This window comes from Pelmatolapia mariae, linkage group LG5, assembly GCF_036321145.2.
Source record: "Pelmatolapia mariae isolate MD_Pm_ZW linkage group LG5, Pm_UMD_F_2, whole genome shotgun sequence".
NCBI classification, from domain to species: Eukaryota; Metazoa; Chordata; class Actinopteri; order Cichliformes; family Cichlidae; genus Pelmatolapia; species Pelmatolapia mariae.
This window is the reverse complement of record NC_086231.1, coordinates 5,535,120-5,554,340: the sequence shown is the minus strand read 5'-3', so window position 1 is coordinate 5,554,340 and position 19,221 is coordinate 5,535,120. Positions and strand designations below refer to the sequence as shown.

Genomic DNA, 19,221 nt, shown 5'->3' with positions numbered 1-19,221 from the left:
TCCTGTAGACCAGCGAGCCTTGTGATCTTTGCTGACTTGCTGTGTATTATTATCAGTGCATTATTATCATCTCGAAATCACCTACTGGAACTACTCCTTCAAAATGTCATTTTGCTAGCTTTAGGCAGTAAAGAGGAGTTATAGCTCTAATAAGAGAAGACTTGGAAAACTATAGAGTCCTTTTGGTCCTGTAGATATCTCATAGTTTACTTCAGAGCACGCGTCTTTGTTTGGAAATATCTTCTTATCAATAATCTGTGTTCAGGAAAGTTAGGACCTAAATAACTGGTGTAGGATTTTCCTCCATCTCCAACTCACATTTGAACACACACACACACACACACACACACACACACACACACACACACACACACACACACACACACTGTACTTGATGATAACAGGAAGGAAGGGTGGGTTTCTGTTCCTGCACCGTTATTTGTTGATGTATCTTTTATCTTTGGGGAAGCATCTCGTCCAACTCCGTCTACTCCCTCAGTGGGAATTTATGGGACCCACCCAGGAAGACGTGCATGGGATTTGTGTTAGTGGATTGTGCGGTTTGCAGATAATTGCCATGGTGATTCCTGCATGTAATGGATTGCTTTTTAAAGATTTTTCTGTTTGTGTGTTTGCTCCGTCCCACAGGGTACTGGTACAGACTGATAGGAATCACATTCATGGGTTGTCGCCAACTCAATCTTACTTTCTGCGCTTTTCTTTCCCTCCTGTGAATCTTTTGGTACTCCAGAATCTGTCTGTATAACTTATGACTGCATTTTACCCCTTATGGCCTCACTCTACGGTTTATATGTTATATATCCTCTGAAATTCCCCTCTCCCTTTGTCATAAAACGGCTGTGCCATCGGTGAGATAAGTCCATGTGCTGCTGATCAAAAGTAGAGCAGCCTTCTCAGTGTTCCAGTGTGATAATATGGTATATTCTTACATTTTTATCACTCGTGCTCTTGTATGTTCAGCATTTTAAGGCCAGCTGATTGGTATATGGATATGATGATGTGGTTCTTTCAAGAAATAAGAGAAAGATCTGCCTGTATAGTTAGATTATTGCAACTTCTTTCAGACAGAAAACGTCGATTCGAGTGTGAGATTTTTGAATAAAAGCCAGCTTTCCTTCATTTATCCAGGTAAAAGTCTTATTGTGATTGAGATCTTTTTTTCAGGAGAGACGTGACCAAACTGCTGAACTTTCTTTTTTCAAGCACAGTCGACTCACGTGTTTGAGTATTTGCACGAGGGTTAATCTGTCTCTGTGTTAAACCTGTGATCGACTGGTGATCTGTTCAGGGGTCACGACACTGGCTGGATAAGTGGTTAAGAAAATAGATACATTCAGTAACATTCAGTTCCTTTAAACTGCTACAATGTTTTCTGACAATTAGACACAGGAGACACAAGTTAACTAAAAAGTGAACTTGGAAAGTAAGTCAAGCGGTTCAGTTAAAAATAGATCAGTTGGTTATCGCCTGTTGTTTTTTGTTTTTGTTTTTTTTTGTTGAAGCTTACTAAAGCTGCTAATTGACTTTTTAACAGAGCTTGTAATTTTAATTATAGAGATAAAGTTTTGAGGTTTTGGTGTTATTTGTTTTTCGTCCCCTGTGAAAGCTAAAATGCTCACAAAGTTATCTGTTAATTACAGTATGGTAATTAGTTTATGGTGCTAAAAGGGTGTTATTTGTTGTGGGTTTTTTGATGATGTTTGCTTTCTGTGGTTTTTTATTTAAAAAGTGTTTCAGCGATCGATCTTTCAGCGGGGAGGGGGTTTCTTTTGAACTCTCGTTATTGCAAACCACATCACGGAGATTTGACCTCAGTGGAATTTTATTTGAAATGAGACGAGTCAGTCACCTCAGCATCACTAAGTCACATATACACAAAACAATATTGATGCAAATAAAATGTAGAAAATTTGATTCATTTCTTTTAAACAACAGCTGCATGTCTGTGCTACCTAAAGTGTGGAGACGCTTAACGAGAAAATAAAATGTGCTCCTGTTTGGTGAGACATTTCTATTTGTTGTTGTGTCTGTCTCTGAATTTTAGAAGGTCTATGGTCCTATACTTTATACACTCTCTGCCCTTTATATGCTTTATTGAAACTACAGTTTGCATAAATTGTAAAGAATCTGAATTTCATGAGCAATTTAATGAATTCTAACACAAATCGAGTCAGACAGGCCAAACACAACAACATAAAATACACATTAAATGATAGCTGAAATAAAATACCAATAGCATGGTTCATAAATATTAAGTGACAACACTCCTCCAGTGGATTACATCCATTGTTGCCTGACGTTTTATTTTTCACACCTCTCCTATCGTCGCACATCATAACTCCAAAACATATTCACCCTGTCACAGAGAGAGCAATTTTGCATCGATGCAGTTCAGGCTAAAAACCAATGGCACATTACGCTGTCTGATGTGTCTGAGTGTGTTTGCGCTGTCTGCATGCGCATTTGTGCATTTTCACGTATTTATAAAATGTATAATTTCCACAGCTATCAGACTTCTGCTGCCGACAAACACTATTAGAAAACTGGCACCTTCTGATTGCTTTTCCAGACTTAGACAATGAGAAAGACAATGTGTGTGTCGACAGTATGTTAATGCAGAGGATAACCTGCAAATAAAAAAGTGAAGGAGAAATTACATGCTCACAATCATTTCTCATAGGCATCGGTAAGGCGTAATTGTTTTTACACACCTATAGATGCAGGTATATGTCGATATATGTGGACAAATGTTTAATTAACTTATTAAAGAAATTAAAGATTAAAAAGATGTGGGGCTGCCAGGACAACTTCAGTGCGCCACGGCATGAATTCAACAAGTATCTGGTGAAGTAGTATTTACAGCAGAATGAGATCAAGTAAGATTAATAGCGGGGCCGGTGAAGAGTGATAGCTATTCTACCGATATGTTGAGCAACAACATATTTGAGACTTGCCTGAGGAGGTAAATGTATTCTGGTTTCCATTAATAGGAAATGAACGGCCAGTTAATGTAGTTTGTAAAGACGGGGCTGATATATTGGCTTACACACATGCCATTAATGTGTGTGCAAACAGTGGTACCGTGGGACCTTAAGCCTGTGATCTGGTTAGTGTGTTCGTCTGTGATGCAAAGCTGCATGAGAGGCATGTGGCTCTAGCAAATATTCTGTGGAATAAAACCTTTTATATGAAATGTACTATATGAACAAAAGTATTGGGTCACACCTCTTGCCTAATCATTTAATGGCCATATTCAACCAGAAAGCTGGTTATACCAAATCTGTGAGTATTTCCTTGTAGAAAATGCTGAGTACCTCCCAGCTGTAGTTTGGGACTAGATTGCAGCTGAACTCTAGCATCCCTGCATGTAAGAGAAGGTGAATAGCTACTTTGAAGAAAAAAAAAAATCAATATTCTTTCATGACCTCCTGAAGTCCTCTCATTACAGCTTTGCACTCATCACACTCAGTCGGTAACTCGTGGGTGTAGTGAAAAAGGGAAATGGACTTGTATTGTGCCTTTTTTCCCTTTTAGTCGTTCACAAAGTGCTTTACACATTTTGCCTCACACATACTCTCACATAGCACTGGCAACTGAGCTTTCATGCAAGGTGCTCGTCTACCATCCCGAACAACTTTGGGTTCACTTTCTTGCTCAAGGGCACTTTGGCATGGAGACAGGAGGAGGTGGGTGTTGTGTAGGCAACCCTCTCTTCCCCATACAGACAATTTAATTTGTAAAATAAGAATCAGGAAAGTGTAAATAAAGTCAGAACAGTGGATGAGGGTTCTATCCTGAATGCGTTTGCATCTTCGTCTGTCTTTATATTTTGCTTTCTTTCAGATGTCCTATGACCAAAATAGAGATATTAAAGTGAGTTTGTCGTAAGATTCTCAAATAATCTAATTATTTTAAATAGACAGTGTTTGTCTTTGATTGCCTTAGTGGCAATTTAAACGCAGTCTGAAAATTAGAAGAGACAGTGGGCATGTGTCGGCATTCAGTCGGTGCTTGATTTGTTACTTAGCAGAAATATTTAGCTATGAGGATGCTGTTATTCTGTGCTGTGGTCAATCACACTGAATCCTCAGGGACTCTAATATGACTAGACACATATTGAGGTACTCCATTTGTATAGTCTGACTCACACATTTCATCTCCTTAATATAAAGAAATTACCTGGAACCGGGGCCACTTTTTAACTTTGTGTGCTTGATGGATCCAATTTATATTCAGCTATAGTCTGCACACCTAGCCAAATGAAGGACCTTATTCAGAAGGACCTTTATATTTTGAAATCCAGGAAAACAAAATCCCTCTCTCATTATAAGAAAATAACAGAGGATGTAGCTGCAAAGTGATGCTAGTCCCATAGTTCCTCTGAGGCTTCGTGTTTACAATCCGGTTGTACACTGTAACAACACAGGGCTGCAAATTACAGAGCCCCCATGGCAACATAGGTGGGAAAAGATCAATAACTCATGGCCACAAGCTGGTAAGGTGTGGGCACATGATAACTCAATTGTGGCTACATGACACTGAATCTGTTGTTTACTGCACACTGGACGAGCTCCATGCATGAAGCATAGATACATTTGATTTGGATTTATCTTATTTTTGGGACGCATCATAATATCCCGCAATGTTTGTCACGCTTGTTGCCAGACGATTGCACCATTCACCTTATCGCTAATGTGCTAATCTCCATAAAGCTTTAGTCTGACACATATTTTAGTCTTTAGTGCCCAGGCACAGACTTTCAGAGTAAACAAAACTGTATTTATGAACAAAGCATTAATATTTACATTATTCTTTAAGTGGAGAGAGCTCTTAAGGCAATTGCTTTTTAAAAGCACTGATAGGAAGGGCTTCTGTTTGAGGGCAAGAAAGTAACCTGTTCAGTTTTTTATGATGTATTTATATTTATCTGTGACGTTTGATCAATGTCTGCTTTGGTGAAAAGCTGTCGATTCCACCTCACAACATTTTTCAAATTTATTGCTGCCCGATGTGTAAAAAATAGGCTTGTAATGTTTAGCGCGGTCAGTAAATAACATATTCTACATCTTGTGGTCACCATTTACTTGTCAGTTTCCTGAGCCTTATTAAAAGGCAATAAGCAGGTTTTTGCTTTAACTCATTGTGAAGTAAATGTTATGCGTATATAATAACACATGTTGTTAGACTGTCTAAAACCTCCTAAAAAGCCTGGATTGGAGAACCAAAACTGGGAAACTGGATGATGATTTCATTTCCCTGTGAGCTGTTGTTAGCATGGATTCGTAGATCTGCCAAGTTTTTCCAAGCACTCACTGTCACCCCCAGAAATTGTCAATTTCTGATATATGCAAATTATTATTATTGTTATTTAGTTATTTATTTTTTACAAGTGCTAAATTAAGGACGTGGAGATTAAAGCAGAAGTACGTCACTCAGCATCAACCACACAGTCTTAGCTGTATTACATTTGATAGTCATACATGTGCATCTCTTTGTCAGTTGCTACTGTAATGTCTAGTCACAACTCACTTATCTTCTCCTAATGCATTACTAACTTGTGGCCATCCAATAAAATATTAATGCAGTGCAATTATATTTTCCCACCCATGTCACTGGGGAGGAAAATGGAAGGAAACGAGGAAAGTGTTTATGACGTTTATGGGATGCAGTCAGACTGAGCGTGCACTGTATAACCTTGGTTCAGTTCTCTGAGCACTCATCATTATTTCCTCTCTTAGATTTTGCACAAGTGCGTGATGCTGCTGTAGCCCATTTTCTTTGGTTTGGTTAAGCGTCTTTGGGTTTTAAGAGCAACTGACGTTGTAGACGTACTGTGACGATGCCAAAAGTGTTCAAAGTAACATATGACAGTTATACTGCTGTGGTGTGGGTGAATATCAAAAGCTTAATTGAGGTCTAATAAATGCAGGTTTTAGGAAGCTGTATAATAGAAATAGGTTGATAATGGCTGCACTTTAATCATTCTATTTTATTATGGAAAAAGGACTCCCTGAGCCACATTTTACTCAGAGCACAGTGTTCTTCCATTATGACAGTCTGCCATTATTTTTAAGCAGTGCTTCAATTAAACCCCCACATAGAGGAAACAACTCAGCCAGTGTGCTTAAATACCGAACCTTCCACTTCCATTTGTATTCAGCTTCTTATCGTGACCTCCCTCTGTAGCGCACCCTGCCTCCCTGCTCTTTATTAGCTGTCACAAAAAAATGCAGGTCATATCATGGGCGTTCGCCTGGGAGCTCGAGCTGTTCTTAACTTTCAGAAGATTTCTGCCAAAAGATGCCAGGCGCAGCTCCTCCCGAAGACCCTGCTTTTCATCTGCTGCTCATTTTTCTCATGCAAAAGGTGCTTGAAAGGAGCTGAAATATACTCGTACTCAAAACAAAGAAAAGATGGCACAATCTAAACCGTATATTGATGTTATAACAAGCAGAGAAGTGAAAGATCTTTCATCTAGGCGGGTTTCAATTACTACTCTGTACCCCAACAATAGACTTTACAGTTTGAGATGACAGGTTTATTGATTGGTTGGTTGCTTGATTAAGTTTTTTTTTCTCCTCTCACAGAACACACAGACTGTTCTTTCTTAATTACTTTACTAGAGTTGAATGTAAATCAGAGGTTATATGGTAAAGACAATGGACCTGCTCAGTATTGATTGACATTTTCTGTGGTAAGATACTGGGTATCTCTCCCCATTAGATGACCAGACGTGGAGCAAACAATGTTACAGTTGTCAGCATAGCAGATAAATGTTACCGTGTGAGATGGATAATTGTGCCAATCGGGGAATTACTTAGATGTTTAAAAGGATAATTGCATTCCTGAATATGAGTGATTGGCATCTTGTTGTGTAAAGTGCTTGAATTCATGACACATTATTTAACGCTGTTGTTTAAGAGACCACTGTTTTCTTTTTTTTCTTTTTTTTACACATCTGTGGAAATTGTTTGTCTGAAATTTACACGTTGTTACATTTTTAGTGGCCAAGATCAGTTGTTACAGAACAAAAATGCACATCTGAGCATTCACATCAAAATTTGTCAAATGAGAAAAAGGAAAATGTTATTTTAAAATAGTCTTTATAGAGAAAGTGAAGCCTGATTTAGGTAGATAGCTGTACAAAGATTATTGTGAAACGTGCACATGCTGTGTGATGTCAGTGTGTACAGAGCCATGATGTGATAATTACCATCTCATGTCTCTCATTTCTCTCTCTCAGCGTTCAGCATCATAATCTGATTGAACCACTCTCGAGGTGTCTTTTGTCTGGGAAGATGGCAGCCATAACCCCCCCCCCAAAAAAAACAAAAAAAAAAACAGGAGTAATTATGACACTCAGAGGAGCCCTACGTACCACTTCCTGTTCAGGCTGGCAGGTTTAGCAATCAGACAGCTGGCACTTGATATGTTGTGAATTGTGGCAGTTTTATCTGTCTAGGAAGACAAACTGTGTAATCCCAGGCATTGTTACATCATCATCATCTTCCGTCACAACAATCCCCACCTCACCCTTCACCCATTCCTCTGTATTTCCAAGGTCAGTTGAGTAACATCCTGGCTGGGCTGATAATTTGAGAGATTGTCCCTGCAGAGATCCATCATGATTATACTGCAGGATTAATGGATTGTAGATTGATTGGTGATGTCGCCTTAACTAAAAGGTTAAGTTGAAGTGCACCTGCAGCCTCTTCAGCAATTAACAGGAATTAAGGTATATGGGGTGTTGTCGTGCTTTTAACCTGGATCTGTTAATTTGTTTATTCTCCGAACAGCTGAATAACCACGCAACACACGTGCCTCACATGCGGCGATAGAAACAAAAAGATCTTTCAATTCTCAGCCACAAAATGGATTTTAATTATGCGAGTGAGACATGCAGGAAAGCAAGGGGTTAAATTTATAAAAGGAAGTGCAGTTTTTCAGAGCACTTGAAGACATCCTGGAAGTGTATGTGCAACGTTCACCTGTATTTATGTTCCTTTTCTTCACTTTGCCAACAGTTCGTTACCTGCTGAGGAACAATGTGAGTCCAGACCTCTGCAATGAAGATGGCCTTACAGCTCTGCATCAGGTAAGATTATCTGTCTCCACCTGTCCTTCTTTATGTCCATCTTTGACTTTTCTGATGCGTTTTAACTCTGCCTGTTTTTTTTAAAGAAGATTAAGAACTTGATGTATAATTTGGGTCTCATTTTTTTAAATCCAGTTTTTATAGTGATTGTTGAATTTCCTGATTAAGACATGCAGAATATGTCAGTATTTTATGAGCATTATTTAGTCATATACACCCCCAGCTCTAAACAAGTTGGGATGCTGTGAAAAATAAAGCTATATTTTATTCACGATTGAACATAATAAAATATATCAAACATTTAACCTGAGAAAATTGTCCATTTTAAGACAAATATTACCTCATATTGAATTTGATGGTGGCAATAAATCTAAAAAAAAGTTGTAAGGGTGCAACAAAAGGCTGGAAAAGTTAAAAGAAACAGCTGGACAAACATTTTTCAACTGATAAGGTTATTTGGCAACAGATCCAACAGGTTCTATTGTGAATACAATATGGATTTATGAGATTTGCAAGTCATTAAAGTCTGGTTATATTTATATTTTATGTGAAATCCAAACATGTTTGGAATTCGGTTTATATGCAGCACTTTTAAAATATGCACCTCAGTAGAGTTTTCCTGTATTTTGTGACAGTCTCTTACCTCTTTATGGTCTGCTCTCTGTGTTGTATAAGAACCAATAATCCATGAGATTGCATGCTGAGGTGGAGAAAAGAGGAACATGTCTGAGGAGGAGGAAAAACACCTCCCTTTAGAAATAGAAAGACTTGGATGTCACCAGGTTGTTGGTATGAACAAATATTGCAAATGCAACCTTTTCAAAAAGGTTGTTAAACACGCAAACAAATCAACCACCTAGAAGAAAGACTCACCATAGACTGAATATAAAATATAAAAACATAGTCTAACCACTGTGGCATCACGCACTGGCCTGTTAGTATTATTGTAGGGTCTTTACCTTACAATATAAAGTGCTTTGAGGCCACTGTTGTTGTGATTTGGCACCATATAAATACATTTGAATTGAACTGAATTATAAAATCTTATCTTAGTGCTCAGTCACATATAGTTAGAAAGCTACAATTTCACTCGACAAAACTGGAGGGCAGACTTCCCAACAAAGTCACAAGGTTGAGTTCAGTGACCCGAAGTTTTGGTAGTAAAATCTGGCAAAGTGATTGTGGCTTTAATACTAAAGCAACCTTTAAAGAGTTCATCTGTTTTTATAAAGGAATTTTTTGGACTCAATGACTATTTAGAGGCAGCTTTAAATGTTCATTTGAGGAACTGCAATTTTATTTCAGCCCTGAATGTTACCACTGAGCTTCAAGAAGCAAAAAAAGGCACCAACTGGGGAGGTGAAAATAATAATTAGGTAGAGTAAATGTTCAGAAAAATGCATAATTGGGGCAGCGCTGACATTTACTATTATTAGACACATAATATGTGTAAAACGTTTTTTAATTTCTTTGTTTTGATCATGTGTTTTTCATTGAACACTGTAACATCAAGGCTTTTTCTACCTCCACCATCACCATCTCTTTGTTGAAATGTAATGAAATAATTTCCAGAGAAATTTGCCTGGTTGGGAATTAATGTTTGAGGTTTTCTGACATTGAAAAAATGATTTTTAATAGTCCGGAAATGAGTTCAGTTTTGGGGAAATGAATCAATTTTTGCCGTCGGATATTCATAGAGGATGTGAGGCCTGTTTTCACTTGCTAATGAAAGCCATTACTGACATGATAATCAAAGCTTCCTCCTCAACCAAATCAATGCTGCGTGTCACTTTTCATTTTAAACTTCTCAGTAAACAAAGGATCCATGTCTCATTCGATAACAAGTCAACCTTTGAATTTAAAAAATAAACTTTTTTGTACCCCAGTTGTAGGTTTTCTGACATTGCCATTATCCAGTCCCAGTGTCCATCGCTGAACTGAAAGATTCCTGGAAACATGGGAGCAGGAGAGAACATTTTATTTTGCAGAAAGCTGGATTATTGAAGGAGCAGGATGGCCATAAACTTGCTCACTGCACCAGTTTGTTTGTCCCTCCTGAGCTGAAATGTCAATTGCTGGAGCAGCTCGTAGAGTAAACTCTAGATTTTATTTAGGTCTGGATGGCAACTTTATGGGTGAAAAAGCAGTTGTTTACAATGTGGAAGTCATCAAACTTTCTCAACCTTCCCCAAGTGGGGTCACATTTTAATGTAAAATAAAAACAAACCTGACTTCCTGAGTCATGACATTTAAACATTTCAGAAGGCCCGATGCTTATTTATGACTTTGGCTTCCCCTCTGCTCTTTAGCTCCTCGTCCCCCGCTCTTCTCGTTTGTCTCCCTGTGCAATTTCAGTGTACCCCTGACAGTTTATGTCCTCTCTCCTTCTTTAGCTTCTCAGTCTGCTTCAGCTAGAACAGCCGTCCTTTTCTCTCTCTCCTGGTTGTTCACAGCCTAATATCCAGGCTCCTGCTGAGAGGCGGTGAAATGAACAGGGGAAGAGAAAATTGAAGTCCATCAGTCACCAACAGTGTGACTGCTGTTTTTAAAAGTGGTGGGCTGCCAAGAGATCAGATTGACCTTTCAGCTTTGAATGTGTGTGTACCTGGTAATCTGCTATTTGGATGGGTCAGCCAGTGTCTTCAAGATGAGACCTTTTCGTGACTATGAATAGCAACACACATACAGACACACACACGCATGCGCTCACGCTGTAAAAGAATTACAGTAACACAAAGGAAATTCACACAAATGCTCTTTTGTGTTCATTTTGTCATCTTGCTTTTCAGAAGCTAGATTAAGCAGAGACAGAAAACTAGATACTGAAATGGATGTTGGGGAAAGAAATGAGTGTGAGAACACACACATACACACACATACAGACACACACAGACACCCGACAGAAGGTGAGATAAATGAAGGAAGGTAGCAGTGATGTTTCTCTAAATGAAGTGTCATACCTGTCCTGGACTGGTCTCACTTCACTGACTCGAGACATTAATCAGGAGACGTCCTGCAGGGGGTCACTGTATGTACAATAACACACAACTACACACACTGCAGTATTTACTACAGTTTTTTTGATGAATGCATTCAGATTCCTTTAGCTGGGATGTCTAAAATCAGCGTATATGCATTTGTCTGTTTGCATAAATGTGAGTGGAGCGTGGACACGAAACACAGCCTCAGTCCTTCATTTTAAGGAAAACTGCTGTATTGGAAGTAGTAGGCTGCCAGTTCAGAGGGCTCACACAGAAAATATCTGGGGGGGAAAAACTTGCTTTCACTGTTTCTGTCTGTTAAGTATATGCAAATACACAGTATTACAGTACTGCCATACAGGCAATAACAGTTTTGCCCTACAGTGATTTACAGCATTTAAACATGTTTACTGCTCTTTTTTTATAAGTTCTGACATCCAGAGTTCAAATTAACACCCAGCAAACTGCCAAATGTGGGTAAATGTTCCATTTAGTGGATGAGCCTCAGGGGTGTAGCTTCCACTCTGGTGGGTAAATGTTCGTGCCAAAATAATCATGTAATAAAACGCAGCGGTGAGAGCCTCTAATGTGTTCTGGTGTCATTTTCAAGCACCCTGCTATAGGGGGTCAAGTGTGACAAGTTTGATGAGGAAGCTTGTTGAGTACAATAGTAAAGCATGCACTGAGGGAAAATCATTATTTGATCTCCTGCTGAATTTGTATGTTTGCTCACTTACAAAGACATGAACAGTCTCTGTTTTATGGTGGTTTCATTTTAAGGGACAGAGATAGAATATCAACCACAAATCCAGAAAAAACACAATTTCAGCTTTTTTTTCTTTTTAAAGTTAAAATTTGATCCTATGGCCTAGTAGTTGAAGAAAGCCTTGTTGGCAAGTGGTAAGACATTTCTTGTCTCATCTCAGCTGGGAGTTTGGCCCACTGCTCTTCTCTAAATTCTCTAAATCTTTTAGGACAGCAGTCCCCAACCCCCGGGCCATGAGTCGTTTGGTACCGGGCCGCGAGAGTTGAGGCTCGGGTATAAAATAAAAATAAATAAAATAAAATCTTTGTGCCCCTCAGAACCCGAACCCAAACCCACAGACACATTTTTGTTTTCTGTCTTTTTACATTTACGAGCTTGCATACATGTTCTCATTCATTTTCAGTTGACCTCCTAAATGTGATGTTAATTGATGAGACGAGGTTCAACATGCCACCCACGCCGATTACCAGTCATGACTAGGGATGGGTATCGTTTAGGTTTTATCCGATACCAGTACCAAACCGGTACTTTTGAAACGGTGCCGGTGCTTAAACGGTGCTCGAACCGGTGCTTAAAGAATGGAGAACACACACTTTGTCCAAAAACCTCTTATGTTTAGCTGTTTTTTTTTTTGTAAAAAGATAACAATGTTAGCCTTTTCTGCAGCTATAGGGCATATATGGTATCACTCTTGGCTGGAAGCAGTGCTTAATCAATGGAAAAAACACCAATTTTGTCTAAAAACCTCTCATGTTTAGCTGTTTCCCACTTTTTCTTTGGTCATTTTAGCCTTTTTGGCCAGGGTGAAGGGAGTATCTGCCGTCAAACAAGAAGACAGCATTAATTTAATAATGTGGTTAGCCTACTCAACGTAAATTACACACGAACAACATAAAGCTACTCGCCCAGAGAAGAACGGCTGCTGCTGCCATCATCATCCGTCATCATTTCTGCTACACTGGCAGGGCTAGGGGCCAGGACTCTCCTCTTCGGGTTCTTGGGGGATGTTGCTAACTCCAGGTCCGATAACAGGCACCACACCCGCAGTAGATGTGCACGGTGTGAGGTCTCGCAGCAAGCCATCAAATACGGTGCATTTCTCGGCTTTTAACAAAATGCTATACGTCGCCAGGTGTTTCATCAGGTTCGAGGTGTTACCTCCTTTGCACAGTATCACCTTAAAGCACTTGTTGCAGGCTGCTGAGTTTGCATCTTTTGCTGTGAAGTACAGCCAGACTTTTGACCGCTTCGCCTTGGGCATTTTTAATCTGTAGCTCTGCTCTAAAAGAACGTATGTACCTGGGCCCGCCTACTATGCTTGCAAAGGTAATATGATTGGCTAGAATCCAAAGTGTATGACATCTCAGGAAAAAAAAAGCACCGAAACAAAGCACCGAAATGTGCGCTGCTTTTCGGTCTGGTTACTACCGTTTATGTCAGAACCGGTGCCATAATGGCACCGGATACCGGTACCCATCCCTAGTCATGACTCACCTGTCAGTGGAGCCAGAATCCAGGAAAAGGTCACCAACATGTAGCCACACATCTGAAAGCATATTGATTTGCTCTCCTGATATTTAGACTGTAGTATTGATATTTTAACCTTCTTTTAAGTCGTTTACTCAGTTTACTCACTTTGCCAGGGTTTTAATCGGTTTTTAGCGTTATTTTTTTTAATCGTTTTTATTATTAACTCTGTTTCCTTGGGTCTTTTCCCGTGTGTTATGAATAAATCTTCCTTTTTTTGGTACCGCTACTGGTTTTATCTTGTTGTATTTATCCGCGACACCTTAAAGGCCTATAATTCAGTTCAATTTAGCTGCCTCTAAAGGAAAATATTGTCAGACATAAACCGGTCTGTGGTGCAAAAAAGGTTGGGGACCGCTGTTTTAGGAAGCTTCAGGTCTGAAGACTGGCTAAGCCACTGCTTCAGCCGCTCCTTTGTTGCCTTTGTGATATGTTTTAGGTCATTGTCATGCTGGAAGACCTTGTCCCATTCACACTGGTCCCTCCATGTGGAAAAGTTGCCTTGTACCCCTAGCAGAAAAATAGTCCAAAGCATAATGTTTCCGCCTCCATGCTTGACTGTGGGGATGATGTTCTTTGGGTCATATTCAGTTTCTCTTTCTCCAAACACATTCGAGTTTGATTGATCGATTGATTGTATCTGTGGGCCACAAAGGCATAGAGCTAGTCTGTGGGAGCCAGAATTCTTGCTGAAAAGTCATTTCACTCAATGTTTCTCTCTCTCTCTCTCTCTCTCTCTCTCTCTCTCTCTCTCTCTCTCTCTCTCTCTCTCTCTCTCTCTCTCTCTCTCTCTCTCTCTCTCTCTCTCTCTCTCTCGAAAAGATTTTAAAATAATTAAACAAAAATACGTGATCACAGATTCCTTTCCACTTAATCCTTTTCTGTATCATAGTGTTTATTTATCGATATGGTATTGAGCTTCATTCCTGTTTGCGATGACCACTTGCTTGGTTTCTAAAGTTTAATACTCACTAAGCAACCTGACATTCAGGGTTTTAAACATTTCCATGGTGACGGTGACCTCCACTAATCAAAGACATTGCTGTTTCAATTTAGGATTGTGGCTTTATTTCTTTTCGTGAATAAAACATGTTTACGTTGAAACGAGGGGGAGCTCATACCATTGTTTCACAGAGCTGTAGCTCATAGTAAGTTTGCATTTAATGGTTACATAATCGCTCATAGTTATTGGGATTTTTACATCAAAATCTCCCTGCTGAGCTCCGTACTCTATGTAAAGGGTTAGAGTGAGTCAAAACATTAATATCAGACACCTAGCACACTGTTGTAGGCCCTTGTTAGCTTCAAGCATAAATTCTTAGTTATTTACTGTTTGATGTTTTGTTTTCTTGCTGTTAGATAAAAGATAAAACTTTCATGCCTCTGTGGTAAATATGAGCAGCGGTTTAGTTTAGCATAAAGACTGAAATCGGGGGAAACCACATTCATGGCTCTGTGTAAAATGAGCACTTTGTTTTTCTGTATGATGCAACAAATGAATCACCTCATCCAACCCTTCTGAATTTGTCTTAGCTTTTTTCAGAAACAGACACACTGTTTGTCTTCCTGACGCCCTGAGTGAACGCTTCTGCCCTATAGGAATATTATCTACATATGTGTTATGTACCATAAATCGTATCCGTTTCTTTTGTTAAAGTGATGTATTAACCTTTGGAGTGCTTTACAGTATCTGAAATCTAAACAAGGATATTTTTGATTTGAAGTTATTCTGAGGTAGAGGAAAGCAGCGTTTTTTCTATTTTTCTTTTTTTCCTAAACACACCTGCCTTGTGTTGTCCCATATTTGGGCGAGCCACAGCTGTTTTCTGGCTCTGAGTGTTTTGCTAGGTGGGGGCCTCCATGTTGTCGAGTGGGCACGATGACCCCGAACAGCAACAGACTGCTGGAGTTGCATTAAAAAAACATTAGCTGTGTTCAGGCAGATATTTATGCAGGGAGACAGACACTGGTAGCGAGATGACTGATGTTCGTGCCGTATAATCATTTGCAGGGTTTGATCAGGCTGAGCTGTAAAATTGTGAGTCGGCATTCCTGTGTGGTTCCACACTTTTCATTAGTCATTCAGCTCTTCATTACTTCAGCCTTGGAGGACTCAGACATGCCAGCCATTCGACATCATCTTCTTATACTCTGCTTCCAAAATTCAGTAATAACCTGCTTTCTTTCTTATTAATATACTTTATTTGATATACTATACTTTTATATGCATTTTTTTCTTTGGAGATGCAGTATGATGGAGGTGGGGGGGAAAAAACCCAGAGGAAATGAGACACGGGAGGGGTTTAAATTGTGTTGCACTCCTGAAATCTCCTTTTCAGGCTGTATATGGTGATCCATTGATGCCCCACTTCTTAATCCATTTCATTTAATTCTCTGCAGTTCATCAACAAGGCATCTCTATTTTTTATTGATTCATATTAATGTACTCTTTATTATTTGCATTATTTCCTCTAGCTATAGTAAAATTTAAACCCCCTTCAGCTCCTGCGATATCAGCTGTACTCTCAGCGGCTTGGCCCTGCTCTTGCTCACTTAACCCCTCGGTATTTTGATTTAAGTACGAGGCCCGTCACCGCCCGCCCTCTCTGCCCCTATTCAAATTCTTGGTCTTATTTCCTCATCGTTTCGCTCCTCGACCCGAGCTGTGGTCCTCTCAGCCCACGGTAAGACTGTTGCTGTTGTTTTCCAGGCACACAGAAATAATCTGGGCCTTTGTTTGAGCCATGCTCCCATTCTCAATGCTTTGCATGAATGGCACATTATTTTCCTGTTTGCTTCATTGTCTTTAGTTTAGTACTTTCCTAGCTCGTGGGTGAAAGTGTGTGTTTTTTGTTTGTCACAGGAAATGAGATTAGCCAAGCAGTTAGCTAGCAGGTGGGCTTAAGCATGTGGGTGTATTCAGAAGGCTGGAGAGATTAGCCTAGATGTTAGCTGCTGTGTGTAGGTTGCAGCCTGTTCTTCTGATTCTGATGACATCTGTCAGGACGTTGCTGCCGGCTGGAATAAGCCAACACATCAGTGTACTGAAGGTCTTTGACAAGCTTGTGTTCATTTTTTTTTTAATTATCTCTTGCAGCTTGCTAATTACCAGGCTCGGATGGAAAATGAAACCCATAAGTTGTTCACTGAATTACCAGTTTATCAATTTATCACCCTCATATATGCTCACACATGCATCAACCGACACACGCACGTTTAAAAAAAGGAGATGTGTGACTCATGCACTTCTGTCTTTTCCTTTTGAATTTGGTTTCTTTTCTAACATTAACACTGGAAGTCATTGACATACATAGAGCAGCCTTCACAGAATACCACTTCTGCTTTTGGCAGCTTCAGAAGGAGGTCATAAAGATACTTTGTTCCTTCTTGCTAATTTTGTCTGACGCCTCGCTATTTGCATCACTGATAGTAAAGGCCTCATAGAGCTGCTCACACATAATGTACACGCACAAGTAAAGAAGTCTGTCACTCCAGGCCTGTTGAAGATTTCTTTAGAAAAAATTTGCATCATGAGAAAAAGAGAAACGTCTGAGCGCACCTCCTCCGGCGCTCTGTGACTGGATCTCCAGGCTGTAGCCTTTTATTTATATATATATATATATATATATATCCTACTGCTTGCATTTTTTTTCTTCTCATACACACATCATAAATCTCTCAATAATTTTTAAATTCAGAGCACACAATCATGGTTTTATTTAAAAATAATGACTCAGGAGACTTGTTGGGCTCTCAATATCCAGATTTCCAAGGCCAATAATAAGTTTGGATTGTTTCACTTCGTATTTAGTCCAACATTGACTTACCAGACTTCTTGTTTCACTTCCTGGTTAAAACCACTGATATTTTTATTTTGGGGTAGCAGCACAAGAATCATACATTTACTAAGTTTGCTAACTTTACCATCGGAAGAAACCCTGTTGCTTTAAACTTGTATTTGGTTCTTTCAAACCATATCTCTGTCTTAATTGTTGATTATGTTTTTATGTTGATGATTTTCAATCCATCCAAAATGATCATTAAATAAACAGACAGCCTGTAAGGCTTTTTGCAGATCAGGTGCAAAACTTCATTTCGTAACTTCTCATCGAATAATCTTCACAATGAAAATCTTCCCCTGCACTAAAATGTTTCTGAAAGGATGTGTTTGTCAGTTCGACATGTTTCCAGTCAGCATTCTTTTTCTTCTTCTTTGCATCCATTTTACCTCTTATCTGTCTTCCTGCTGTCTGTCCTCGGCATCTGTGCTGTAATTTCATTTCCTCTCTGGTGCTGTATATTAATTCACGTACTCCCCCACCATCACACGCTCGTGTCAGATGTTCCTTATCTGAGCAGCCTTGTAAGTCAACACTACAAAACTCCAAAGAATGTACACAAATCAGTTTCTCTTACGTCAGTGTGGTTTAAGAGTCTTTTTTTTTTATTGTTGTTGTTCAAGCATTAAGATTAAAGTTTTATCAGAGAGCTGGAGGGCAGCGTCAGAGAAGGAGTGCAAGTAATGGAAAGAATGGAGATTGAGGGTTTGTTTTAGAGCCAGAGGGGATGTACTGTACAGAAGGTAACAGTCTGAGCTGTCACATCATCTCACAGACACAGCTGAGCTATAGTTGGTTTCATGACATAGATAAATGATCCTAAAGGGATTTTCTTTATCGTCAAATGTAACACAAGTTTCTGCTCTCTGAGTTTGAGTAGAGTAGGCTGCTAATTCTTCTAAAATTACTTGAAAGCAGGGACTCTATGTAAATGATGCTGAAGAATGGAGTCTGCAGTTGTTGTTTACATATCCCAAAGTGACTTTCTTCTGTCTTCTAATCTGCCCCTCCTGCTTCTTCTTCTTGGCACTTCTATCCAGTTGGCTTATACTTATGTTTTTGCCTCGCTCTGTATTATTGCCTTCCCTTCTTTCACTCCTACTCTGTGATACTAGAAATCTCTAGAGATTGCACTTTAGCTCATCTTTTATGCAAATCCACAAAAAGAAAAAATCTCTCTGCACCTCGACCTCCCAACGTTTATATGATGATTATGTATAGTGTGGTGGAAATTCAAAGATGAGGGGGAAATTTGAGAAGTCCTGACGTTCATTCTAACCGCTGCTAAAAGACGATGCAGAGTGTAAAAAGGGAGCCACTGGCATTACTGGGTATAGTTATTAAGTGGAAAACTGATTCGCGGGTGTAACAGAGACATTAGAGAGACATGGTTAACGGTTGTCAACAGGAGAAAAACATTTTACTAACTACTTTACACCCCTGACATTAAAACTTTTGTATACTTAATTTGACATTTTAGCTTAATTACTTAAGACCTTAGAAATGATCTCTGTCACCACTGTTGCACGGGTGCTTTTAGCTGCTTCCAGCTGCTCCCTTATTTCCCAAGGGACCACCACAGCTGGGTTTAGGTCTCCTCCTGGCCTCCAGCTGGGGATCTTTCATGCATTAAAACAACTGTGTTAACCACTACACCACAGAGCCACTGTCAACTAGGGGGCCAAGTCCTGTTGATTCTCTCTCGCTCCTTTTATAACTGACATTATTTTCTTTTGCCAAATCTTGTGCTTTTCCCCCCCTACCTCTTAAAACAGCTTTGATAAGTTCAACTCTTAAGAAGACCCTTTCAACCAAAATAATTACCATACATTACTCTTCTTTCAAAAACCAACACAAAAAAGAATGTTGCTTTGCAGAGTTATTCATACCCTACTAACAATCATCTCAACAATTTCAGTCTGGTTTTCGGCCAGTTCACAGTACAGAGGCACCCCTGGTCAAGATCACAAATGATCTTCTGATGGCAGCCGA

General features: G+C 39.4%; 1 protein-coding gene across 1 annotated transcript in view; it reads left to right on the top strand.

Annotated features, from left to right (window-relative positions):
* ppp1r16b (protein phosphatase 1, regulatory subunit 16B) overlaps positions 1 to 19,221 on the top strand; it is a 90,314-nt gene that overhangs the window by 46,662 nt on the left and 24,431 nt on the right. Inside the window, exon 3 of the mRNA XM_063473434.1 lies at positions 8,046 to 8,116. Coding sequence (XP_063329504.1) covers positions 8,046 to 8,116 — 71 coding nt within the window. The remainder of the gene's footprint in view (positions 1 to 8,045; positions 8,117 to 19,221) is intronic.